The following is a 27,400-nucleotide window of genomic DNA, read 5'->3' on the forward strand; positions in this document are numbered from 1 at the left end:
AAGTAGTGCATACTGTTTCTAAATCTGCTTCTGTTTAGATTCTAGGTTTCAGTCTTCTGTTTTGGAAATGTGCACTGTTACTTTAGAGCTGAATATACAAGTCAGCAAATCTTTTTGTGAAACTGAAACCCACACAATGATCCCAACAAAGTGCTGAGCTGATTAATTGTGGCAGTACAGTAGGGACTACTCTGCTGGCAAAGAATGAGATGTAAGGCCAGATGCAACTGTCAGACCTGCACTATGACACTCTGAATTCTCTCCTATTAAAATGTGACAATGTGGTCAATTATTTCGGCAATAAATTGAGACTCTCACAGTAATAATTTCCATTTTGGGGAAAAAGAAAAAAAAAAAAAGAGGTCATGAAAAGGATTATGTTTGAAGCAAAATGCTGACCTGCCTGGCAAAGCACTATTTTATCAAATGCTATCTTACAGTGAACAGTAATTCCTGTTCCTGGATGGCCCATGTGGAGAGCCAGAGTAACAAGTCATGAATTGACTTTAGCAATGGCAGCAAGCAGGAATTCAAGAACAGGTCAGTGCAGCACCTGATACACAACTCAATATTGGCACATAACTGACACAAGCAAAGGAACCCTGTGTCTGGAAACTAATACACACCTGATGAGAATCCAGCCCCTTGCAGAAACGTGGGGTTCCACCTTGCCCCTCACGGTGACACATACCAAATGGGGACTGCCCAGAAGCAAAACACCCCCCAAAGCCTGAGCTAATGGCTCTGGCTGCATGATATCTCTCTGCTCCCTCAGCTGTCTACGCCATCTCTTTGGCAGTGGGTGTTGCTGCTGCAGTTGTACAGACCATACACACTGCTCCAGCACCAGGGGCTTTCCGCTCAGCCAAGCTCAGCTAAATTGGGCAGGTGTTGCTGAAATGACCCAGACTGTCCGTCCACCAGGGAATGGGCACTCCCCAAAGGGCAGCTGTGGCAGTTGGTCTGGGCAGGGCAACATCTTTGGCCACATGTATCTTTGCCCAGCAAATGTGTGCCTAAGCCTGCAGGCAGTGGCAAAAGCTCCTCTGAGACACACTGGTGATTTCCTCCTGTGCTCAGACAGGATCACTTCAGCTGGAAAACAGAAAGGGCATCAGGAAAACGGAAAGTCCACACCACAAGAGGGAATTTTAAAAGCTTGACTCATTTATCCCAGCAAAGTCATGCTCTAAATGTATCTTGGGGATGGCCAAAAGAAGGGAGAACTGAAGGGGGCATTGGTGAAGGAAAAGTGCCATTTAAGCTTAAGAACAAATGGGTAATAGTTGGCCATAAATAAATTTAGGGTAAGAATCAGAAAAATTGCCAGTCTTCAGAGGATCCAGCTCTGGAACAGCCTCCCAAGAAGAGCTGTGTAAACTAAAACCCCCAAAGCTGACAGTTTTATGAAGGAACTTGCTTACATTGTGAAAGGGATTTTTGATGTACCACGTTGGACCTGAGAAAACACTGTTAACACACCCGAGGCTCCTTCACCCCTCACGCTGACACGTGTAATACACATACAAGGATTTGTTTCACAAAGCAGAGTTGAATTTAAATTATCTGCCCTAGAAAGATTAAATTGATCTCTTGACCTTCATCAGAGGGTGTCCATGCTTTCTTCAACTGAACACAAACTCTAGTGTTCAGGAACTTAATGTGGATTTGCAACAGTCCTGAGAGACTTTTGGTCTATGAGCCCACTACTGGCTTCCAAAATTTTGCCTGATATTTAAAACTGCATGCAAAACCAGATCTATGAAACTGTCCAAAATCCCCTTTCAGTGCAAATGTATAGAGATCTTTATTTGATGTTGTCAAATAATATGAAACTTTAGACTCCTGAGATGAGCAAATGGGCTCAGTTTCCTTTTAACTAGTTTACTTCATCTGGCATAAGCAAACATAACTGGAGACTGGAGAACTGCTCATCTGAAAGGGGAGACAGGCTGAGGCATCCACAAAGCAAAGCGAAGACTTACATTTGGAGAAGAAAATCATCAGAACAAGCAGCAACCAAGGGTCAGAACACCCTGGAGAGGCTCAGACTGAGAAATTATTTAACCTAACCAAAATGAGGTGCCAGCAGAAAACTGCTGTAAAACACTTCCACAGGTTTAAGCTACTTCACCATTGCCAAAGGCCAAATCCTGGAAGGACTTACCTCTGTAGGTCTATCATCAATTAGATGACTCACAGATGCTAAGTAAAGTATGTGCATAGTTTTTTCCAGATCAGATCCTAAGGCTACAACCTGTTTCTACAGGGAAGTCCTTTTCAGTTCACTACATTTTCCTTGCAAAATTGATTTTACATAATTGTTGCTCGAGTTATACCAGCAGCAAAGAAGATTCCACACAGTATTAAGAAAATCCATCACACTGCTTTTTAGTTAAAGATAAGCGGGGGGGGGGGGGGGGGGGGGGGGCAGAGATATGAAAGTGATTGTCTATCCTAAATGTGTTTCCCTTTGAACTAAAAATAGCTTATTACACATCAAACATACCAGTTCATTTCACTCTTTTCACGCTGATAGCTCTGCAGTGATTCTTGAAGAAAGCAATCTGTACACAAGCAAAACTGCTAGCAATTATTGTCATTTCTGGTTTCATGCCAGCAGTGACCAATGGGAGCATTTTGCCTTGGGCTTTAAGCAAAGAAAGACTGATATTGCCTTTTTTTTTTAGGGTGTTTCTCTTGAATGAACCAGGAGGACCATCTATTGGTCAAAAAAAAAAACCAAAAACCATCTGAACAGTTCTGTTCAAATATTTTTTTACTTGAAAAATTTGTTTTAACTTTTTTCAGTGAAACGGTTTTGTTATAAATGCCAAGGCAGAGGCGAAAATATCTTTAATAAATTTATTTGCAATAAGAACAAGCAAAAAAAACTAGGCACGCCGGGGGGCAGGGGGGGGCTTCCCACTCCGCACCGACGAGCACCGGGTGGTGCTACGTCACTCTCTTTTATAGTCCCTCCTTCACATGCGCAGCAGGGTCCCTCAAACTTTCCCGGGTTTTCTGATGTTGCTGGGGCTCCTGGCCGGGATTCCTTCAATCATATTTTACTTGCGCAATCCGGTGTTGCTGGGGACTTCTGATGGGGGTCCCGCCAGTAATTTTCCACCTACTTAGCACCTGTCACTGAGGAAAAAAACCTCCAAATTCCTTTTAACAATAAAACCATGACAAATCTCCTTTAACTTATGTACATGGTAAATTCTTAACAAAGTCATCATATTTTAACACGAATCACCACCACATTCTTCACAATCCCTCGCCTTTTGTTTTATTAAATTGATTCGTGTTTCGGTTTCAAAACGTGTTAGGGTTTGTTGTACGGGATTTGGGTGTTCTGTTTTCTTTATTTTAACTATCATTAGTGGGTGTACCTCTCCTCCTTTGGCTAATTCAGGATCCATTGGTATTGCAGAGATTTGCATCCCTTGAACAACTGAATGAATCAATCTAATAAAACATGGAATATTTTTGTCACCCAAAGGGCTGAAAACTTCGTTTAAATTGTTATTTATCCGTATAGTACAATACCAGGACCCAGTGTCATTTTTCCATTCGCAAGTTCGATTATAAAAACTGTTTCCTTGTAGTTTGGCATATTCGGTTTCATTTTTGTCTGACCAGAACCCCTTGAATCCTTTGCTGCGTCCTTGTTCGTTAAGCCACAACCATATATAGATACCTCTATCTTTGTTAATTAACTTATGTGTAAGTGTCCATTGACACTTACTCTCTCCCACATCAACTCCTCCTTTCTGAGTTCGGTTCAGACAAAATTTACCCTTGTTAGGAAATTGAACTGGCCATTTTTCACTATCTTCCCAGGTAGTATTATTAACATCACTATAGTTACTTACAATTTGTGATGGGGAAAGCGGTACAGAAACCCACGGCCAACTTGACAATCCTAAAGGTCCCCCACAAACCCAACAATGACTTAAATTGAAAGTTTTACTTATAGTTTTTGCTAACAGAACAAACTCATTCTCTTCAAAGGGGTCATATAAGTTGGTAGTGTTTTGACCCTTTTTAGCCATCACGAGGCCAACACACAAAATGAGGGGAAAAAGCCAGTTGCCATAGTGAGGTCCGGTATGGCACATTTTTCTGTTTATCCCTGGACCCATTGGGTTGCTGCCAACGGTCGGGTTTGTGTCTTCTTAACAGCAAAAATGGAGGCCAATCCGGTCTTGCCCTCACTTGGACTTACTCTCAGCTTTTCCCTCACTCTGTTACTTCCCCTTTTTCAGTTTCTTTGTCCAACTATATAAACTGACTTATGTTTTCATGCAAAACAGTCTAAAACCGAAAAAAAAGTCTCCCAGACCAGAATGGTATGTATGTTTGTTTTCAGTGCAATGAAACATTTCAGGTGACTCAAAACTTTTCTGGGTTACTGTTTTGTCAAGGAAAACAAATATTTGATAGTTACTTTACAGTTGAAAAAATATTCATCTTTCAGTTTTTTGTTTTCCTGCTTAGATCAAACATTCAGTTACTGGCACAGTGTTATTGTTTTCAGTGGGTGCTTTTAGAAAGGCCATAGCGACAGCTCACAGAGATGTTCCTTTGGTCCCTGAGACAGAGGCCTGTCAATTTTACAGCTAGAAACTAAACGATCTATCTCTGTAACTTTACAGTGCTAATGTTATGGACTCTTTGTAACTGAGTCTGCTCTTATTTAAGTTTAACCCTTATTTTAACTCAGGTTTCAGGGAATATTTTAATTGTAGATGTCTGAATGAGCCAAAGATACTTTTTGAAATAGCAAATAAATTTTATCTGCATATTTTTGTAAGTGGAAAGAATATGTTATTCACTGTAAGTGTGGTGTATGATACACCTTTAATTTTTTTTTTGTTTTATAGAAAGAATAAACCACAGTGCAGATAGGAACCAACCTTAGGTGGTAGTTAAGTGTTAAGGAGAGTACTGCAGGCTGTTGCTATCACACCGTAACTGAATTTGCAGTCTAGACCCTGGGTAGTTTGCCAGCTGAAAAACAGGAGTTTGGTACAGAATGCTGCACCAAGTAGCCATAATGCAGTGGCCAGAAGATGTGGTGTTCAGCTTCTGGATTATACAACTTTGTTGTCTAAAGCCAGGATCAGTAATTCTCTGATAGTGAAAACAAACAATGAAGCTTGCTAAATTGTGCTATAAAAACCTATGAAATTTCTTGCAGGTCCAATTAAACAATATGGTATTCTTTAATATTAGTCTGTTGTACTCCTATTCTGTTTTGCTACTATCCACTTCTAGTTTATATTTCAGGCAATGCTTGTATCAGGTAAAAGATTTCAAGATGTGTCAAGAAAAAAGATTTTGTGGAACTCTGGGAGAAGCAGTATTTCCTTTTATCTTTATGTTTATCAAAGCTCCCATTCTATTTTGGATTAATGTATTCCCAATTAGGCAGACAAATGTATGCATTCAAGAAAATCAATCAACAAAACTAATGTTTTGCATTTTAAATCAAAAGCAAAGCAGATTTGCTATTGGCAACACATATTTTAACACATTGCAAATGACCTATCTACAAGCTCAAATATATGGAAACTAAAGACATGATAGATAATAAACCCTTAGCAGCTCTCCAAAAAGATGCAATAAAACTCTTTTATCTTAGCACTTTTTGGTTTTCATAGAAAAAGCAAACTTTGACTGGCTCCTACTGGTGGTAGGAAATGCTACCAGCAGGGCAGAGAGGATAACCAGGCAGTTTAGAAATGTATTGCAGAATCATGATATCCAAAGAAAAGTCACCAATACCATTATCTAAAATAAAAATAGCTGTACCCTTGAAAACCCACAGGAACTTCCCTCATCTTGCTAGGCCTTTAAAAAGAGCATTTGGCTTTTTCCAAAGCATCTATTTCCTCTCCGATTGTTCAGTTACTTTCTCCTGAGAACCTTCCTCAACATTTTTTGCCCGTGATCACTAGTCCTTTAAATTGAGGAAACAGCAGTTACAGATGTGATGGTTTGAATGCACAGTCTGTTCACTGACAAGTAATTTTTTCTTTTTTTTTTTTTTTTTTTCAGTGGGTAGGTTGGTCTTGTTTGCACTCTTGCTGTCAGTACTGAGAAAGATTTGTGCTTGGGAAAACTTTCTGTAAAGAACATAAAACAACTATTTCACTTATCTTCAAAGGAGCGAGAACAGCTTGTTTTGGTCTCTGGATTTTTCCCCATTAGGAATGAATCAGAATTAGGAATGAATTAGGAATGTATCAGCAATAGCGTGGCCAGCAGGGACAGGGAAGTGATCTTGCCCCTGTACTCTGCACTGGTGAGGCCACACCTCGATTCCTGTGTTCAGTTTTGGGCCCCTCACTACAAAAAGGACATTGAATTACTCGAGTGTGTCCAGAGAAGGGCAACGAAGCTGGTGAAGGGTCTGGAGCACAGGTCGTACGAGGAGCGGCTGAGGGAACTGGGGTTGTCTAGTCTGGAGAAGAGGAGGCTGAGGGGAGACCTCATCGCCCTCTACAACTCCCTGACAGGAGGTCACAGAGAGCTGGGGATGAGTCTCTTTAACCAAGTAACAAGCGATAGGACAAGAGGTAATGGCCTCAAGTTGCGCCAGTGAAGGTTTAGACTGGATATTAGGAAGTATTTCTTTACAGAACGGGTTGTTGGGCGTTGGAATGGGCTGCCCAGGGCAGTGGTGGAGTCCCCATCCCTGGAGGTGTTTAAGAGTCGGATTGACATAGCGCTGAGGGACACGGTGTAGTGGAGAATGGTCAGTGTTGGGTTAATGGTTGGACTAGGTGATCTTCAAGGCTTTTCCAACCTAGATGATTCTGCGATTCTGTGAATAAAATATGGTATTCTAGGTGTAAAAGGTGCATCTTGAAGAGGTTATGTTTTTAAAACTGTATGTTTTGGGGAGTTTATTAATTATTTTTGCAATACCTTCTTAACTCATACTTCTACTGGAAATCTACATGGGTGCTTCAAATTCTTCCTGTGTGACTTGGGTCTCAGGGGGAGCATTTTTGCAGCTGAAGGTACAAAAGCATCTCCATCACCTTGCCCTTCTTATTTTACCCTTTTTGGGTCCATAAGGCAGGGGGGATGTACATACTTAAGTTATCTGCTCCCAGCTCTAACCTGCTGTATCGACAGCTGCAGTTACTCCAAATTTAGATTCAGAAAGTTTTCCTTGTGGTGACTATGCAGAGTCCCCATTTTCCTTCTGGCTTTAAGAGTGATCCTTCTACACACTATGTGCAGCAAATCTGGTGTGTCTCTTCATTATAGTAATTAATGCTAATGACTTGCTTCACTGATCAGTGAAGAGGAAAAATAAGTAAAAATAATCCCAACAGATAAAACCAGTATGACTCAAAGTCTTGCACAAAAAGTAAATTTGTTTTTCAGTGTAAGGCTTCTGGAAGTTTTAAATTATAATGTAAGCTCATCTTAACTACTTCATGCATAGATGTAGGTTTTAGGGTTTTTTAAGATTTACTTTTCTTTACCAGCAATAGATTAGGAAAAACTAAAGTTAATTTCTGCCCAATATTGTGATGATTATCCTGACTTTATTTCTTCTCCTAGTTCTGCTGTTTTCCTTATAAGTTTTATATTGTTAATTAAGTGCTTTCTGTTTGTTTGTTGTCTGCAAAAAATGAACCAACAGATACCAAATCCTGGTTGGTTTAAAACATGTAAATAACTTACAAGCAATACAAGCCTGACTTATATGGTCACATAATGTTCTTATACCATATTTATGTTGTAGCTAGTTGTTTTCTAACGACATTTTATTGCACATAAATACAGTTGTACTGCCATGTTTTGTGTCTGCTTCTGTACTAAGACAAGTGGAAGCAACATAGATGCAATATGGAAATTGAAATGAAGATGACATATAATACTCATAGAAAGCTTGCCTAGTCTTTATGCTGAAACATAGCAAAAGCATCTACATGAATCATGTCACACATTTCTAGAGTGGATTTCCTTCTGTAGATTATCAGCATTAAAAAAGCAGCGTATATAAAAGTGGAAAGTCTATAAAAGTCACTAACTGAAACTACTGCAGTTTGACTTCACCGTGTTTGCTTTGAGATCCTTCCAGTTTTGTCACAAAGAACATCATGTCTACGCATATCAACCACCATATTATGCACTTTTCTTTCCTCTGCTGTCTAGAGTTTCTGCTGGTTCAGCCTGGGTCCTCTGTGTCAAATGTAGCCAGGATCTCACTGGCAGTGGGGTCACCAAGACATGGGAGAGAGAAGAAGGGCTACTCAGTAGCAGTTGCTTTTTAATTCGAGATGCATCATCCCTAATACACACTCATAATGAGACATCCATGCACCCAAGCATGCCCTGCATACCTCTAATTTCCAGCAGACAGTACACGGCTGCTGTGCATCTAGCACACAGTAAAAGAGGTACTTCCAGACCTTGCCTGTACTTCTTGAATTGAATTTTGCACTATCATGAGCCCTGGGACTGAGGGGAATGTGCATGTATTGGTAATGTGTAAATGGACAGCATCTTTTGGATTACTGGCAAATAACTCCTTTTAACTCACTGCAGGGCTGTGGATGTCTCCAAACAATCCCCTTATTTAAAGGAGGAGCTCTGAAATCACGGGAAATGACTAGACTTCCTCTACTGATGCCTGCCAAGTGCCTCATAGCAACATGTTGTCTACCAAAAATGTGACTTCAAATGGCAGTTCCAAAGATGCTACAGAAAGCTTATGACAAAGAGATTATATCTGATTTATGTTGGTGGTTTCAATTTTTTGTGCCAGAGCTTGCTGGGTGCCCTCCAGACGGGAGACAAACAGAAGGACTCAGTGATGTTTGGTATGAAAAACCCTTTTTCATCACAATCCATCTCTTGCTCTTTTACAACAATATATCTCATTCTCTCCAGTGCAGCTGTTGTGAACAAGTTCACAAGTGACTGAGAAGTGAGGAAGTCCCAGGTTCCAAGGCAGAGCTGAGGAGCATCAGCCCAGACTCTGAGCATAAGTCCCACCAGAAGCAGGGTCATCTGGAGGGAGTGTGACAGTTCCCAGTTAGCTCAGTCCATAAGTAAGGCAGTGTAACTGCCAAAAATGAGGTAGGCCATCAGTGGGCTCTGCACTTACCTGAAGCACATTAGCCACCCATTTAACAAATTCTGTGAAGACTCAACAGAAAGCAATTCTTACCCACAACTGTAAAATCACACAGGGCACATTTGACACATGCAGGCCAACAGTATGGAGACAAAAAATGGTAAAGAGGACCACTCCTTTTGGCTGACCAATCTCTGAAAAACACCTGTGGAGGAGGTGAAATGTGTGCATTCCCTGGTGTGTCCTTCTCTGACTTGACAAAGAACAAGTCATAGAGCTCCTCCACCCAATGCATTAGGAAGCAAAAGACATAAATGGTGGATGGCAATGGACAAATCACTTTCCTCAAACACTGAAGGAGGGTTTAGTCCCCACTGTAATGCCTGATTTGTGGTTCAGAAACAAAGTTCTTCTGGGGAAGACAATCTGAGTTAAAAAAAAGAAGTGGATCAAGAAAGTCTGAAGCTTCACAAATGCAATGTTGAGAGGATGGATCTGTCTGACAGACTGTACTGTTTTCTGCCTCTCTGGTTGGGTTTCGGGTGTCAAACAGTTAATAACAGATTGTACATTTCTTGGGAGACGCATCTCCCCCAGAAAACAAAAACATGTCCTGTGGCATAGATAAAGGAATGTTTCCCTTGCAAAGTACAGTTTGAAATTCAGTTGACCAGGGAGGAGCTTATGATGGAGAAAAGATAAGAGGGATAAAAGACAAACTGGAGGTCAAGATGAATACTATTTTTCCTTTGCTTTTCCTTGCAAAAGAAATCAAGGGAAAAACAGGCTGCTGTGCATAACATAAGTTAGGGAGAGAAAGCAAATGTGAGCTCCCTGCATTTTTACATCCTATGCATGATGTATGCAGGAGGCATAGATATGTAGAGATGTAGAGATCTACGTTGTTGATATGTAGAGATGTATCTGAGCTAAAGATCTCCTGCTTGAATGTATGGGGCCGCATTCTTAGTGTGAACATGGGCAACTGCTTAAAAGAAGGCAAAAAGCCATCTTGCAAAAAATTTTTATGAAGCATTTGCTTTCACTTCATAATGAACTAATGGCAAACTAGCAACATGGCGGGGGGGGGGCAGGGAGATATCCTATGGATTCACTAGCTTCTTCTGATCAAATCATGAAGCACAGCAAGAAATCCTCTGCTACTTCCATAATAATGTCCACAGGGGAGGAAGGGATATGGCTGAACAACCAGCAATTTTTGTTTAAATTGTTAATTACTGCACTAAAATACTGTGAGTATAGTAGTTAAGAAGAAAGAAAAGATTAGGCAGTAAAAACATCAATTAACAGTGTGTACTATGTTTCAGAAATGTTCTTGCACCTGGTTCTCACTTGTCCTCAGCTGAGAAACAAAAGACAGCTTTATCATTATAACTGTTATTATTATTATTGTTGTTGTTGCTACTATTTACTACTGCTTTTTCCAGAAAGAAGCCGCAATTGATCAGGGAATGATGGGCAGGGTTAGCTTCGCTTTCAAGTTCTTCAATCATTATTAGCTCTGAACAATGTCATGTCCCATTTGTGCACAGCAAGCCTCACGAGCAGCTGTTGCAAGGGAACAACTTGAAGAAGCTGGACTCTAAAATCGAACAGTTTACTTTGCACTGTCCCAGCATCTTTCTTTTCAGAAGGCAAATTCAGAGTGGCATCGTCCTCATGCCAAAACCACAACCAAAAACTGCTTGGCGCAGGCTTGGAGCAGCTGGCTGAATGAAGATGTTATCATCCTCATTGGAGAATGCTCAGTCATAAAGATTTTGATGCTCAGTCGCAGCCAGCCTGAAAACACTCAAAAGCAGTGTTTCTCAAACTGCAGCTTCTTGAGAGAGGCTGGAGTCCTGCCTAGAAACACCAAACAACACGCCAGAGGCAAATGAACATAGCTGACCTAGGCTTGTGCTGGTTAAGGCTTGACAAGACTACCAGTCTTGGGCTAAATACCATGTCATGTATCTCTTTTTTGCTGAAGATAGGCCTAGACACAAAATGCACATGCCTAACTTAATCCAGCATAAAGAAAATTTGGTAGCCTTCAATAACTGCTCATTTTCTCTCTGCACAGGTCCCTGACCCACTTCTCAGCAGTCAGTTTTACCCTGTATCTTCTCATCTGTGAGTAAGAGCAAAACAAGATGCAAACCCAGCTCCCTTACTTTTAATACCATATCTCCTTCAAACAGTTCTGCTACAGTTTACAGAAACAATGAAGATGCACAGGAAAGACATGTTGTCCTGAACCCAAGCTCAGCATGTAAGCACCTGTGTCACCAACTGGTACAATAAGATGCTTCTCATTACTTTTCTAAAATGTTATTATTTGTAATTCACTTTTAATCCCAACACGAATCATAATTTTTATTTTTCCAAATTAAAATAGCAGAAGAGAAAGATCGTTAACAGTATAAAGATAATGATTTTGTCTTTTTTTCTTTTTTTTTTTCCTCGTTTCCTGAGGACAAAAAAAACCTACTGGCAAACTTCATGCAGCCACTATAGCATCTATAGTTGGCAAAAACTGAATTTTAATTGATAAGGGAGAAACAATTGTCCAATTCACTGTTGAGTCTGGTACACAGGCAAGAGGAGGCCAAAAGGTCACTCACAAATGGCTGAACATGCCAGACACTGAGCAAGAACAATCCATTCTTGTGGGCTTGACATGGAAACTAGGTTTCAAAGGCTCCTCAGCTTGTTACCTCTCTCTCAAAAGTAAGAAAAAAAATATATTCCTGACCTATATTTAACATGCTGAATACTGACTCTTGTCTCACATTCCACAAAAACTGTTACCTCTCTGCCATCCTCTACTAAGCTGGCTGGTATACTAGGAATTAGCTGCACACTGTTCCTCAAATCTTCATTCACATTTACAGTGAAGCAAACTCACTGAGCCCATTCTTCTCGCTTGTCTTGATTTAGTTCAAAATAAGGGTTTTGTTATTCCTGCCCTTTCCTTGAGCTCCTGCCCTCATCTTGCCAAGTCCAAAACTCACAGCTTGCTTTGGCGGAGCTGCAAAGGCTTTGCGATGCCTATATAAAAACAAACATGATTTGCTCATTAAAGATAAGCTTTTGAGGATGTGCCCCATATACTGACCTCCACCAACGGCCTGGGTTTGCGCTCCACTGCAAACCTAAAGTGGCAGAGTTCACAGTAGCTGGTGTTTGAAGATGACAGCCAGTGCTCCAGGCAGCTGCGGTGAATAGTTCCCAGGGTCCCTGTACATTCACAGGGAGAAAGCAGGTCTTCCTGACTGCTGCTCTCGTGGCAGATCCTGCACATCGGCCGGTCATTGAAGGCACTGCTGGAGAAGAGAAAATTGCTGGTCAGTATACAGGGCTGTGATGTAGTCTCTCTCGCTTTCTCTCTGTATATCACAAATTAACAATGTGGGAAACGTTTGCAGCTTGTGTACATTGCTCTGTAGTTAGTACACAAAGCTGCTGGGGTAATGGCTGCAGGCACCTTGGTATTCTTGTTTAAAATACCTCTTCTGTGGGGGGAAAAACGTGGAGAGTGAAAAACATCAGAGTGGCACATGAGAGACAGACAACCAAGTGCTCCTGTACCTTTGTATTTCCCACCTCTTTAAAGTGCAGCAGAGCAGCCACTTCAAGAAATCTCTAAATGCATCAGGGAATTTTTAAACCTGCCTCAGCTGGGCACCTCTTATTCTAGTGATGATCTATGCCATCACTCCTGACCTATGGGGTAGCATCTCTTAGGCTAGTGATGAACCCCTGACCTATAGCGTAAGCTGGTTTTGGTGATAAACAGCACAGGATTACTGAATCTAAAACATCAGCACCTTGCCCTGTAGCGGTGTGAAGGCAGGGCTGCAACTTCAGGCAGGTGTGTGCAGGCAGGAAGCTCCTGTCCCTGGGGAGGGTTTCACTCTCTTTGGGACAACACCCCACATGCAGCTCAATGAGTGATATTAACAGCAATGAAAAGGAGGAGTGTGCCAAACACATCCCTCCTGCATTGCTGCCTGTGGCTATTTCTCCTGTATTGACTCTCCCAAAGCACCCACCTTCCTGCTGGCGGGGTGCTAAAGTGCAAAGGGGGACAGATGCTCCTCCTGCCAGTGAAAACCTAAAGACTCTGATTTTAATTACTGAGATTCTCCATTTTAAAGAGGAATCTTTTGGGAAAGAGCAAAGCAGTCATGTGGCTTTCCAGAGTGCTCGGGCTTAGGGCAGCGTGCAGAAAGCAGGAGCAGGCTGTGAGCACAGTGCTGCTGAACCATGGATCCACTTCACTGTAGCTTCAACTCAGCACCCCAACTGCCAAGGCTGACAAGGTCAGCCTCTTGGCTGAGGTCTTGGAAACAAAAACTCTTCCTACCTCATATGCCACCTCAGGTGATATCAGAAAAGCTGGTTTTGTTACTGTCACTGACAAAAACCTTGTTAGCAGATAGTGTATGGTGGCACACAGATGTTCCCTCTGTTCCTCTTCTGGCTCTTTGCAGGCTGCCCCACGTAGACCTCACTTAAGTGTAACTATAGCAAAGTGTAAAGAAGCCAGTCTGCTCCTTTCAACCTGCCTGGTGAAACAGTTTGAAGTTGTGCTTCATGCTCTACACACACATCTGAGCTGTACAAAATGCACAGGGTTTAAAAAAGATGCTACAAGTAAAGGGGAAATGGCCCTTTCAGGCTGTCACATAACACATGCAGCAGCAGTTGACTATCTCGCTCTTCACATCGGTGCAGTGGATCAGTTTATGTTTGCTGCTTTGTGAAAATCCAGGGCTACTTCAGACACGTGCAGTCTTTCCAGCTTCATACCAGTGAACTGGAACTTCATTTTGACCCAAGTATCAAGTCTGGATATGGGCAAGGCATAGCAACCTCTTTCTTGCTTCTAATGGAAACAAAGCAAACCTGAAGCAGACTAGTGTTTTGAAGGGTATAGTTTAAATGTATATTTCACCACTAATCTGCCATTCTAAACTGACAGCAGAAAGAGCCACTCTCAATCACTTGGATGACGGCTGAAACAGCAACACTTGTGCATGCACCTCTGCTACAAACAGCTCGTCTGGCTGCTCAGTGTGCTGGCTTGGGAAGTGTGAAGGAAAGGTGTGAAGGAAATGTGCTGCAGAAGTTCTGGCAGCAGCACGCAGGCTAAACACAGCATCCTGTACCAGCCAGTGCCTGCCGAAGCCTCCTGCTAAATTATCAGGGCAAATTATTGCAGCTGGTGCACTTGAGCAGCAGCATCCCTAGACAGCTTCCTTCCCCCTTCTTCACCAAGTGAAGAAGTAATGGTGAGGGCTTAATTACATATGTAGCATTATCACTATAAAGTTTGGATGAGGGTTTAATTACAAGTGCACCGTGGTCAGCCTTCATAAAGCACACTGCTACATCTTCCCTTCAAGAGCCGAATGGGACTTGTGGATGGCAGCTGGGGAGGATGCACTGGAGCCCACACAGGGAAGAGGCCTATCCCAGCCCGTTCCACCATCCCCCATGTACCTCTGCATGGCGAGCGTCCGCACGACGGAGGAGAGCAGCTGCCCATCTCTGGCTGACACCTGCATGACATACTGCGGGCAGCTGCCGGCTGGGCCGCTGCCACCAGGCAGGGTCTTGCCGTCAGGTGCTGGTGGGCGTGGGCGCTCTGGCAGGACTTCTGGCAAATGACTGCAGCGGCTCATCCTCATGGTGGTGGGCAGCAGGTCCCCATCTAGGGAGAAGGGAGGACAGGGCGGTGGGAAATATCACGTCCCTCCCTGTCTGCAACTCTGCTGCATTGATTGATACCAGGTGTGAGAAAAAACATCCCCCCGTCTCTATGTCTCAGAAACAGAAAGCCAGGGCTCTGCGCTGCTTTTTTTCTCCGCTGACTCCTAAAGTCAGGTGTGATACATGGAAAGACTGAACCTTTTTGTCTCTCCCCTGCCAAATGCTGCAAAGGAATATACAATCTTCATCTTGTGTGCTTTTAAACTTAAAGGCTGCCCCTGTTCACCAACAGGAAAAGTTATGTATCAGAGGAGAAAGTGGCCGATCAGCTCCAAATCCCCTGTGAACACACTCCACTGTTACTAAATGCCTTCCATCACCAACCCACAGCAGAGCAAGGACCCAGCAAATAATCCTGTGCAAGGCTTTTGTCACACAGACCTGCTTAATAATAGCCTCCATGCAGTAATAATTTATGCCAGGAGGTGAGGTAGAAATCACAGCTTGCCTTGTGTCTTCTCTGCTTTGCTCTTTCTCCCATCACTTACAGTGTATTTTGTATGATTCTTTGAACCGCAGTAATTGGAAAGCAAGGGTTATGCTGGTAACAAAGAGATGAGGAATATAAATTCCTGATACATTCATACAATGCTCCTTACTGGTTGTGCTTGTTGGTGAGAGTTGGCTGTGTGGTTCAACAGGCAGAACACCAGGCTATGTGCCTGCAGGATTGCTCTCCAGGTCGGTCACCAACAGCACAGGTATGGGGTGGATTAATCTCTCTGCAAAAGGTGAGAAAGACTTCCTGGCATGCCTTGAGACACTTGGCTACAGTCACACATAAATGCTATGGGTTACTGTGACAAAATTCACAGGTTGAAAAATCAGGCATGTTTGTCTGCACTGCATTTAACCCTCAAAAAAAGTGCTAACACCTCTGTTAATTGTGTAGTACCAGTACTGCAGCAGGAAACAGAATCTTTAAAAATTAAACATTAACCCACTCTGGGTTTTAAAAGAAATCTTGTAATATGATCTCACTGGATTTGAGCAAGTGGCAGTGCTAACTTTCTGAAGTCTCCTGAATGGATGTCTTTGGCAGTAAGACTTTGTAGCATGTGAGGATGTGATGGGACTACTGGTGCTTGGGGGGACTACTACTTGGGGATACAAGTGCTGGACTACTTGTATCACACAAGTTTTCACACAGGGACTTATATTCTCAGAAAGTCATCTAAAATGGGAAAATGCTTGGTAAAGTGTTTGTTTTACAGGATTATTTCAGCTATTTTCAGACCATGCATACCCCAGAAAGCAAACTGGACGCCAATGAGACAGCTCACAGGGGATATAGTGTTCAGAGAATGGGGAAGGAAATCAGACTCTGGCCCTCATTTACAATGAAAATGAAGCAAATAGCTGATTTCAAAACCATTAACACATAAAAACCAGATTTTTTAAGAGAATAAGAGCCACGACTCTCCAAGGAGACCATGCTATCAGCAGCATTTTAGTTTTAAAATCCATGCTGAGACTGTTTAACAAGAATATTCAGCAGCTGAGTAGCTGCTTCATTAAACGTAAAAAGCCTAGGTAGCACCATGTTTACAGACCCATGCTACAGAATTATATTTTTCTTTCTGGTTGCTTCACTGACCTCATAAGTACAACAGCGGGTTTACCTTGCATATAAAGTGACCATCCAAGCCTTTACAAACACATCCATCAGCCACTTGATGAGCTCAAAGCATTTGCTGATGCATCAGATGATGCAACTAAGTGCAAAGCTTTAAAGCACACCAGAATAATGTAGCTGTATCCCAGCAATGATGTTAATTCAAATTTCTGTGTACAGTACTGCATTGATATCCCACTTTGACACAGCAAATATATGTAACACCTTTCTACCTAACTCTTTTTTTCCAAAGAAAGTTGGAAGTTTAGCATATTTTCCTGATTTCAGAAGAATCATTTTCACACAAAATCAGTGTATATGCATGAAAGTAATACAATTAAAGAATTAAATAATATATGCTTTAATACTGAACCCAGTGGTAAATAATGAAGATTAATTGTCCTGAGAAGCACAGAGATACTAAGCAAATTTGATGTCAAAGCTGACATTAAGGAACTGTAAATCTTAATATCCACAAAATCAACCACAATTTACCCATATTATGCTCTGTCAGAAGGTTTTTCATCTGAAAGAGGTGAAAAATCTGTCACAAATATCTTGACAGAAGAGGAAAAATGAGGAACAAAAGCAGGAAGATGTGTTTAGATGGTATTTAGGAAGAGATGGACTATTAAATGGGGGAAGCCAGAATATCAACATTTATTTCAGATGCCCAAAAATTCACAGAAAAGTGGCTGAATTTGGCATGATGTGTCTATGTTTGCAGAAATCTAGTAATTAGCTCTTTTTTTCTTTTCTGTGCTACTACACCCACTCCTCTTGCATGTCTCTTGTCTATCCAAAATCTATTTTAAGACTATGTTACTATTTTAATACTTAAACCAGATCTTCTCCTTTTTCTAGTTTTTCTGCTTTGCCCGTGGTAGCAGTCTCTGAACTCCCTCTTCTCACCTTCGTAACATGAGATCTTCTGATGGGAAGTGGCAAAGTCTAACTGTCTTTTAGAGTTACTTTCCAATTTCAGCACTATCTTCCAAACATCACTGGTAAGTGTATAGTTCTTGGTATGTTTCTTCTCTTCACTTTCTTGTGCAAGTACTTCAATCAGCTATATAAAAATTCCATTTTCAGGGTTGTTAAATGATCACAACTTGAAAAATCCTGAGGTAAGAATAAATTACTTTCTAGCGTTATATATATAGCAGTTTATACATATATATATATATATGGGTTCATGGGTATCAGAGTAAAAGTAAAGATATGGAATGTATTTTCTTTGTACCAGAAGTGTGTGGGGAAAAAAAAAAAAAAAAAAAAGCTGTTAAATTCTCAGAGCTGTTCCATGTCCTCAGAAATTTAAAATTCCATGCTGGGAGGAGGTCAGTGCAGATTTTCCTGGTGGGAGGACATAGTGGAACTGCATTCTATTAGTCGCTGATTAGAGTGTCCTAGTTGTGAGTTATGCCTTCTGCTTCATTCACTGATTTATGGAGTAAATATCCCTCAGCAAACACTGCAAGTTTCACATATGTTCCTGTTACTTTTGCATTCAGAGCTCTGGTTTACAGACATGAAAAGCACAAGTCTCATAATAACAAGTCTACTCCCTTGTTCAATTTACACAGTTACAGATGCAGATGATCACAGCAGTTTGCGATTATTTATGCTATTTCCTCAAAAAAGGTGCAGGCAGTAAATATTCAGTTAGTAAATTAAACCTCGCTGTCACTGTGAAGCAAGAAACTACAGAATGAAATCAGATGCAGTGTACTCAAGCAAATTATCTGTGGGTCATGTTGGAGATGGGTAGAAGATTCAAGTGCAACCTACATCCTTTGCCCCATAGTAATTTATAGGATGCTACTGTAGCAAATGTTAGGAATAACCTACACTCTTTTTCCTCTCCTGATCTGTTGGCTGCTACCCACAGTGTTAAAACATAAATCAACATAATCTGAATATCTTGCCTCTCTCTGCCCTTTCCCCCCATTTTTAAAATAATTCCAAAGTCCAGAGTGCTTTCCAGTGCTTCAATAGTTAAGAGGTATCTGGAAGCATTATATGAATTAATTAAAATATTTTGGAAAAGTGGCTTAGCCCCACAAACAAATGCCACTAAACACTTGTAATCTTTGTTTCAGAGACAAGCTACTTCCGGGCTTAATCAACCGCTGATTATTGTTAATAATATGTCCCCACTGAGCTCAACAAATATTTCTTTATATGCTGCAAGGTATTTATAGCATATCTTCTTTCCCATGCTTATATTTCTTTTCAAGAGATTTAAGACTTCTGTATCAAAGAGAAACCATGAGACTCAACAAATGCCAGTGAGTAAGGCACTGCTAGTCTTATTGAATTACACTTAAATTTGAGATGTTAAAAACTAGCATTACTGCCCTGCAAAGGAATTTAAAGAAGAAGCCATCCGCATTTACAATAAGCACCTACAACTGGAATCCTTGTTGCACTCTTTTCTAGTGTGGTGAACTGACCTAATTTCTTAAACCTATAAAGCTTTATCATGCTGATGAGTTAAATTATCACAGTAGACTTTTTTAAGCATTGGTGCTTTTCTGCTGAAGCTGTGAGTGGCTTAGATTTGCATGACACAAAAAGATCTTACACTTCAAGCAGTGAGTTCCAAAAGCTAAACAAATATTCATGTAGAGATTGTGTGTGAACTGCTCGCTTTTCCTTTTTTTCAGCATCTTTGCTAAGAATAGCACATATTGCATGTCTCATAGTCATGTAGTTTCAAACTTGGAAATCCATTCACCTTTCTTATTCTACATTCCCATGATTCCCTATTACATTCAAGAAATGCAACTCAAGCATGGATCAATCAGCTTCAAGACTTAAAAAAAACACGCATGAAAACCCACTACCATCTGGAGACATTTTCCCAAGAAATACTGCATTATATAAAAAATCACCGCCATTATTAAAAAGCCCCAGCTTTTGGAAATGCATTTTTGTTTCCTATTTATGTACTTTCACATGCCAGAAGAATATTTCTCTTTTTCACTTTATCCACAGCCCAGTGTTTAAAATTACAATCCAGTACCAAGTAGAAATGGCAAACCAGTCCTGAAGGCCAGAAATGAAACCAAGCCATGCAGTGATATTGCATGACTTGATAGGACCATGTCTCCTACATGGGCCCACAACCGCCTCAGTCTGCCCAACAGATTTTGCAGGTACAAACCAATCACTTTTGCAGATTACTGTAGCAGTTTGGCCCCCAGTGCCTTGTGTTCATGGACAGATTTTTACTTCAGGACAGGTTAGCAGATCTGGAGCATAGATAAAATTCTGCATTGTACTGCAATCTGGAAGAATGGTGCACCTCATGGAGAAACATTTTCCACCTTTATTTCTTCTATCAATCCTAGTTCATTACTCAGAATGCAAATTGTTGCACTCTAATGAACAAATTACCAGTTTCAAAAGTTGTCTTTAATATAGTTATCAGAGGCTGTGTGAAAAAGGTGTTCTTCACTGGCTTCAAACCTATTAAACAAGTATTACAGTGTATAATATGCTTTGTTTTTTGAAATGGAAAACAGGAACTCATCTATCCATCACTGAGGTTTAGACATTATTTTTACGCCATCCTACCTCTACACTGTAAAGTTTCTCAATATAGAACATGTCCAACTTCCAGTTATCCTTACTTTGCACGATCCTTATAGAGATAAACCACTATGCACAAAAGACCTCTGTTTTAATTAAACTACTATTGGGGGTTTAGTTACAGGAAAACAGAAGTCAGGACTGGTTGGTAAACCTCTGTGAGAAGCTAAATACTTAGGCAATTAAGTTACCTTTGACTAAGCCCCAACCCACTGCAGCTATGTTAAGATGCTCCAGAGTCCAGAACAGGCATTGCAGTGACTGGATGGCTTGCTGCTTTGCCTCTCAGATTCACAGAATCACAGAATCATTCAGGTTGGAAAAGACCCTTGGGATCATCAAGTCCAACCATCAGCCCTACTCTACAAGTTCTCCCCTACACCATATCCCCCAGCATCTCATCTAAACCACCCTTAAACACATCCAGGGATGGTGACTCCACCACCTCCCTGGGCAGTCTATTCCACTGTCTGACCACTCTTTCTCTGAAAAATGTTTTCCTGATGTCCAGTCTGAACCTCCCCTGTTGGAGTTTAAAGCCATTCCCTCTTGTTCTATCGCTAATTACCTGTGAGAAGAGACCAGCACCAACCTCTCTACAATGTCCTTCCAGGTAGTTGTAGAGAGTCATGAGGTCTCCCCTCAGCCTTCTCCTCCTCAAACTAAACAGTCCCAGCTCCTTCAATCGCTCCTTATTGGATTTGTTCTCCAGGCCCTTCACCAGCTTCGTTGCCCTCCTCTGCACTCGCTCCAGCACCTCGATATCTCTCTCGTATTGAGGTGCCCAAAACTGGACACAATACTCCAGGTGTGGCCTCACCAGTGCAGAGTACAGGGGGACTATCACCTCCCTACTTCTGCTGGTCACACTATTTCTAACACAAGCCAGGATGCCGTTGGCTTTCTTGGCCACCTGGGCACACTGCTGGCTCATGTTCAGCTGCTTGTCAGTTAGAACCCCCAGATCCTTCTCTTCCACACAGCTCTCCAGCCACACCTCCCCAAGCCTGTAGCGATGCATGGGGTTGTTGTGGCCCAAGTGCAGGACCTGGCACTTGGCCTTGTTGAAGCTCATCCCGTTAACGTTGGCCCACCGATCCAATCTATCCAAGTCTCTCTGTAGAGCCTCTCTATCCTCATGCAGATCGACACTCCTGCTTAACTTGGTGTCATCTGCAAACTTACTGATGATACACTCTATGTCCTTATCAAGATCATCAATAAGGATGTTAAACAGAAATGGTCCCAACACCGAGCCCTGAGGAACACCACTTGTGACCGGCCGCCAGCTGTATTTAGCTCCATTGACCACCACTCTCTGGGACCGTCCATCCAGCCAGTGCTTAACCCAGCAGACCATTCACTCATCCAGGCCATGAGCAGCCAGTTTTTCTATGAGAATCCTATGGGGAACTGTGTTGAATGCTTTTCAAAAATTCAGGTAGACAATATCCACAGCTTTTCCCTCAGCCAATAGTCAGGTCATCTTGTCATAGAAGGAGATCAGGTTTGTCAGGCAGGACCTGCCTTTCATAAACCCATGCTGACTAGGCCTGATCCCCTGGTTGTCCATTATATGACTTGTAATGGCACTCAAGATGATCTGCTCCATGACCTTTCCCGGTAACGAGGTCAGACTGACAGGTCTATAGTTTCCTGGATCCTCCTTTCTGCCTCTCTTGCAGATGGGTGTCACATTTGCCACCCTCCAGTCCAATGGGACCTCCCCAGCTAGCCATGACTTCAGGTAAATCATGGAAAGCAGCTTGGTGAGCACATCTGCCAACTCCCTCAGCACCCTTGGGTGTAACCCATCCAGTCCCACAGACTTGTGTGCATCCAAGTGGTGTAGCAGGTCTCTGACCACCTCCTTTTTAATTGTGCTGACCTCATTCTGCTTCCCCTCCCCATCTCCCAGCTCATGAGGCTGGGTGTCCAGGGAACAGCCATTTCCACTGCTAAAGACTGAGGCAAAGTAGGTGTTGAGCACCTGAGCCTTTTCCTCATCCTTAGTTACCATGTTTCCCTCTGCATCCAATAAAGGAGGGAGATTTTCCCTAATCCTCCTCTTGTTGTTAATGGATTTATAGAAACATTTTTTATATTCACCCTCCCACTGAAAAATACAAAAGAAGAACCAAAATTCTCAACTCCAGAGTACCGTGAAACTTCCTAAACTTTTTACCTATTAAGAAATGATACAGGGTACTGTGAAGATGGCATGACCAGAACCTTTCTAAGACACTCTCGGACACCTGAAACTCTTATTTTACTAATTCTGACACTCGTGAAGATGTTTTCTGTACGTCAGTTCCAAGGCATTCATAGCTGGAACTGTTTTAAATGTTTCTCGATACTTCCCTTCACACTCCACCACACAGAGCTGCATGGATCCCCTCCTGTTTTCAATCCCACTGAGGCTACTGAATAAAGAAACTAATGGAGTAACTGGCTGTTCCAGCTGTAGCCCTAGACACTGTTCACCAACACTGGGGATAGGTCCGTACTTCTTTCAGTATGTTTTCTAGAAATCAGCTGGCAGCTATCAGCTGATAATTACAGCTTCAGAACCTTGCACCATGGGAGATGCCTGAAGGGCGGGCACCCTCTGGGCTTTCAACTTGCTGCTCCTGTTCCCTGTGGCGTGCATCTGGCCATGCCCTGTCCGTTCTGCATTTGACTACCCAAGACCTCAACTCATCAGCTACTCTTACTTTTTTCTCTGGACACAGTTCCAGTCTTGTTGTGTGATCCTTCGTGTGTACCAGGATTGTTCTTTGAAGTAAGACTTTACAGCAGCTAAGCCCAGAACTCAAAATGGGAAATGCCATCTTGCCTACAACCTTGGTAGATGTAATGATCAGTATAATTGGTACACTTGCTCTGTTTGTTAAAAAATAAAGAAAATAAAAAGTTATAGAAACTTTCAGCAAAAAGATCTTAACTCCGCAGGAGGTGCACATAAAACCCTTAAGTTCTCAAGAGGAAAAAATTAATTTCTGCAACTCAAGAAGATGAAATAACTCCTACATCTGATAGTTACATGTGGCTTAGTATATAGGAGGACATATAGGATGCTGCCTAACCTGTACAGTATGGAGGTGCAAAGCACTCACTGGCATCAAGCCAAGCCATCAGTGAGAAAGGCAGAGGGGAACCAGCATCGGGGTACAGCAGTTCTGGGACATGATGACAGGAGAAGGATGTTGAAGAACAGCTTTGTTAAGAATCCATAAAACCTGGTCAACAGCATTTACTTTGTAACAACTACATCACCACCACCAAACCCTCCCAAAGTGCTATGAGAGACAATTGAATGCTACAAGAGGAAGATGTAATACTTGTTTACATCTTGAGGAGGGTGGTAAACTTACACACCTTGCAAGATTTCACTTTAAAGCATGTCAACACACAGAAAGTAGTGTAATATGGAACCCCACTGATATCGGGCAATTTCGGTTTGGCTGTTTCTGCCCACAGTTAACTAATTTTTCACAGAATCACAGAATCGTCTAGGTTGGAAGAGACCTTGAAGATCATCCAGTCCAACCATTAACCTAACATTAACAGTTCCCAACTACACCATATCCCTAAGCGCTATGTTGACTCTACTCTTAAACTCTTAAATAAAATATGTAAGTATTTACTTATTTTCCACAAGGGCTGAAGTTAATAAAAAGAATGCTATTTTAAATTTCAGACTTTATATTTTTAAATAATTGTATCCCTAGGCACCATACAATAAAATGTGATATAGAACAACAGACATGTTTGCTTCCAAAGTTTATTGCAACCAAATGGGACCCAGCAGCTTTGTCCTGTGACATGCTGTTGGACTGGCCCAAGAACAGCATTAGCCACATAACCCCTGAAAACAACGACAGCATTTTTTAAAGCTCCAGACTGGGAAAACCCCAGATCTTTGTAAAGTGTGTGACAGGAACAAAGCACAGCAGCAGACAGTGAGGCATGCTCAGCAGTAGAGAGTTTAGTCAGGCGCAAATCCAATACAGTAACAAAAGCAGAAGAAAGAAAACCATCCTTTCCTGGTGACCGGCTCAGCATATAAAGCCTAGATATTTCACCAGGAGGCCTTCCATCTACTTCCAGCAGCACTCAGGGCTGTTTGTTCCTGTAGGGATGTGGTGTGAGCACCACGGCAGGAAGCTGCCAGCCATTTGCTTTCCTAATTTAAGAGGCACTGATATCAAGTCCTGGTATTACTCTTCAGCACATCTGCCATTGTGAGCATTTGAAATGATAAGTCTCCTAGCAAACACATTGCTGTCACTAAGGCCTGTAATTAACATGATGGATTCAGCACTGCCCCTATTCTGAGCCAGGTGTGAGAGACCCAGTTACACATTCAAGTTATCTTTGGTGCACAGCACATTAACATACCTTAAACATTCTCCAAAAGTAATAATAAAAAGAAAGTTTTCACTTTTACTGCACTAATTAAGTTTCCACATGCTCAAATGGCTCTACCCCATATGACATGAAGCAGTATCTAGATTGCAGGTGGTAAGCTCTCCACCTATCCTCTAGATCCAGCCACTGAGGTGGTATTTAATTTTCACTGGCTTTTCCTGTGCAACAGCTTTTTCCTAAAACTCTCACTGAGGCCTCATCATCTTCCATCATTAACTTCCCTTCTCTTGGAATAGGTATAAAATACTAGCTCTGATCCAGCACCTACAGCAGACGTCTGAATCTACTGACTTTAAGGAGAGGTTTTCACAGAATTTCACAGAATCATCTAGCTTGGAAAGGACCTTGAAGATCGTTAACCTAGCACTGACAGTTCCCAACTACACCATATCCCCAAGCGCCATGTCAACCCGCCTCTTGAACACCTCCAGGGATGGGGACTCCACCACTGCCCTGGGCAGCCCATTCCAACACCTAACAACCCGTTCTGTAAAGAAATACTTCCTAATATCCAGTCTAAACCTTCACTGGCACAACTTGAGGCCATTCCCTCTTGTCCTATCACTTGTTACTTGGTTAAAGAGGCTCATCCCCAGCTCTCTGCAACCTCCTGTCAGGGAGTTGTAGAGGGCAATGAGGTCTCCCCTCAGCCTCCTCTTCTCCAGACTAAACAACCCCAGTTCCCTCAGCCGCTCCTCGTACGACCTGTGCTCCAGACCCTTCACCAGCTTCGTTGCCCTTCTCTGGACACGCTCGAGCAATTCAACGTCCTTTTTGTAGTGAGGGGCTCAAACCTGAACCCAGGAATCGAGGTGCGGCCTCACCAGTGCTGAGTACAGGGGCAAGATCACTTCCCTGGCCCTGCTGGCCACGCTATTTCTGATGCAAGCCAGGATACCACTGGCCTTCTTGGCCACCTGGGCACACTGCTGGCTCATGTTCAGCCGGCTGTCAATCAACACCCCCAGGTCCCTCTCTGACTGGCAGCTCTCCAGTCACTCCTCCCCAAGCCTGTAGCGCTGCTGGGGGTTGTTGTGGCCAAAGTGCAGCACCCGGCATTTGGCCTTATTGAAACTCCTACAGTTGGCCTTAGCCCATCGCTCCAGCCTGTCCAGCTCTCTCTGCAGAGCCTCCCTACCCTCGAGCCGATCAACACTCCCACCCAACTTGGTGTCATCTGCAAACTTACTGAGGGTGCACTCGATCCCCTCGTCTAGATCATCAAGAAAGATGTTAAACAGGAGTGGCCCCAAAACTGAGCCCTGGGGGACACCACTTGTGACCGGCCTCCAACTGGATTTAACTCCATTCACCACAACTCTTTGGGCCCGGCCATCCAGCCAGTTTTTTACCCAGCAAAGCGTGTGCCCATCCAACCCTCGAGCAGCCAGTTTTGCCAGGAGAATGCTGTGGGAAATGGTGTTAAAGGCCTTGCTTAAGTCAAGGTAGACAACATCCACAGCCTTTCCCTCATCCAATCAGCACGTCGCCCTGTCGTAGAAGGAGATCAGGTTTGTCAAGCAGGACCTGCCTTTCATAAACCCATGCTGACTGGGCCTGATCATCTGGTTGTCCCGCATGTGTTGTGTGATGGTACTCAGGATGAGCTGCTCCATCAGCTTCCCCGGTATTGACTATATTAATATATTATAATATGGTATTGACTCTTAGCTAAAGAAATAAAACACTCAAAGTCAAAATGAGAGGCATTTTAAAGAGGAAGAAGTACAAGTTTTATTTGTCTCCATCTCATTGAGGATTGGATTTCTTGGATCCAAAAGAGAAATCTGTTTTAGTGTAATGTCTTGACATTCATACATATAGTTGGGGAGAAATAATTTCTTCCACTGGCAAAGGCTTTACAGCATGAACTTTTGTGGGTACTTAAATGACAGCAAATTTCCATTCTCAGGGGACCAATTCCATACCCTCTGCTCTGTAATACCAGAAGAAAGGAAAGGGAAAGGAAGGAACTGAAAGGAAGAAAAGCCTGAAGAAAAAAAAAAGACACACGAGGAAAAAACCCTGAAACATCACAGTCTTGCAACCATTTTACAAAGTTACAGACTGATAAGAGAGCTCTGAGTGAATGCAAGAAGGAAATGGATCATGATGTGATACAGGGCACAAGATTTCAAGGCTTTGGGATGAACGTTTTGTTATAACTTAACGTACCATTAGACCAGCTTATGGAAGAACAGACTTCTGTGTGACGCGTTACCCTAGCACACTCGAAGCAACTATTTAAACATGAAGCCACAGAGACAGATTTTTTGAACAGCTGGCTACCCTTTTACTATTAAAGTTTTAATACAAGAAAAGCTGACATACAGTTTTTTGATATTTGGTTTTGTTTAGAAATCATAATGGAGCTTCGGAATAGCATTGGAAACTATGAACTGTACTGTTGCTTGACCATAGCTTGTTGAAAAGAACAGAAATGACTTAAACTTATCAGTACCTCTCTTTCTGAATGCATTGCTTTACTAGAACATCCCAACTCAATTCTGCCGAAGCTTAAGTGCACTCAGCTGTGTGATGCAAAAGAAAGCACCAAGTACTCGTAACCCATTTGTTTATTCCCATCCTTGATAAATGACTTCTCTGAACTTATGGTGGTAAAATCAAAAGGTTGTTTAGCACTTCCCACAAAACCGCAGAGAGATCTTGTTGGCTAAACATAGTCAAGTTACTTGCGAAATCATTGTGGACAAGGGCTGCCTTTTGGGGGCTTCTTCTTCCACTAACTGAATTCCAAGCACTCAAGGAAAGCATTAAGTGGTTCAGTATTATAGCAAGTATTTATTTACTAAAACCAAGTAAAATGTATCCAGAAGATTTTTCTGACAACCCAAACTCTGAAGCAT

The 27,400-nt window shown here is 42.2% G+C and overlaps 1 protein-coding gene across 5 annotated transcripts in view; it reads right to left on the reverse strand.

The window, feature by feature from the left end:
- Positions 1–27,400, reverse strand: part of MARCHF3 (membrane associated ring-CH-type finger 3) — a 110,437-nt gene that overhangs the window by 33,079 nt on the left and 49,958 nt on the right. For 4 of the 5 annotated variants that reach the window (XR_012627126.1, XR_012627125.1, XM_074856379.1 and 1 more), the window contains exons 7-8: positions 14,621–14,831; positions 12,231–12,438 (exon numbers count right to left, since the gene is read on the reverse strand). Coding sequence is in view for 3 of the 5 variants with exons in the window: in XM_074856379.1 (XP_074712480.1) it covers positions 12,231–12,438; positions 14,621–14,831 (419 nt within the window). In the remaining 2 variants the exon portion in view is untranslated. The remainder of the gene's footprint in view (positions 1–12,230; positions 12,439–14,620; positions 14,832–27,400) is intronic. The other variant, XM_074856380.1, reaches the window with a different exon arrangement.

This window comes from Strix uralensis, chromosome Z, assembly GCF_047716275.1.
Source record: "Strix uralensis isolate ZFMK-TIS-50842 chromosome Z, bStrUra1, whole genome shotgun sequence".
In the NCBI taxonomy this organism is placed as follows: Eukaryota; Metazoa; Chordata; class Aves; order Strigiformes; family Strigidae; genus Strix; species Strix uralensis.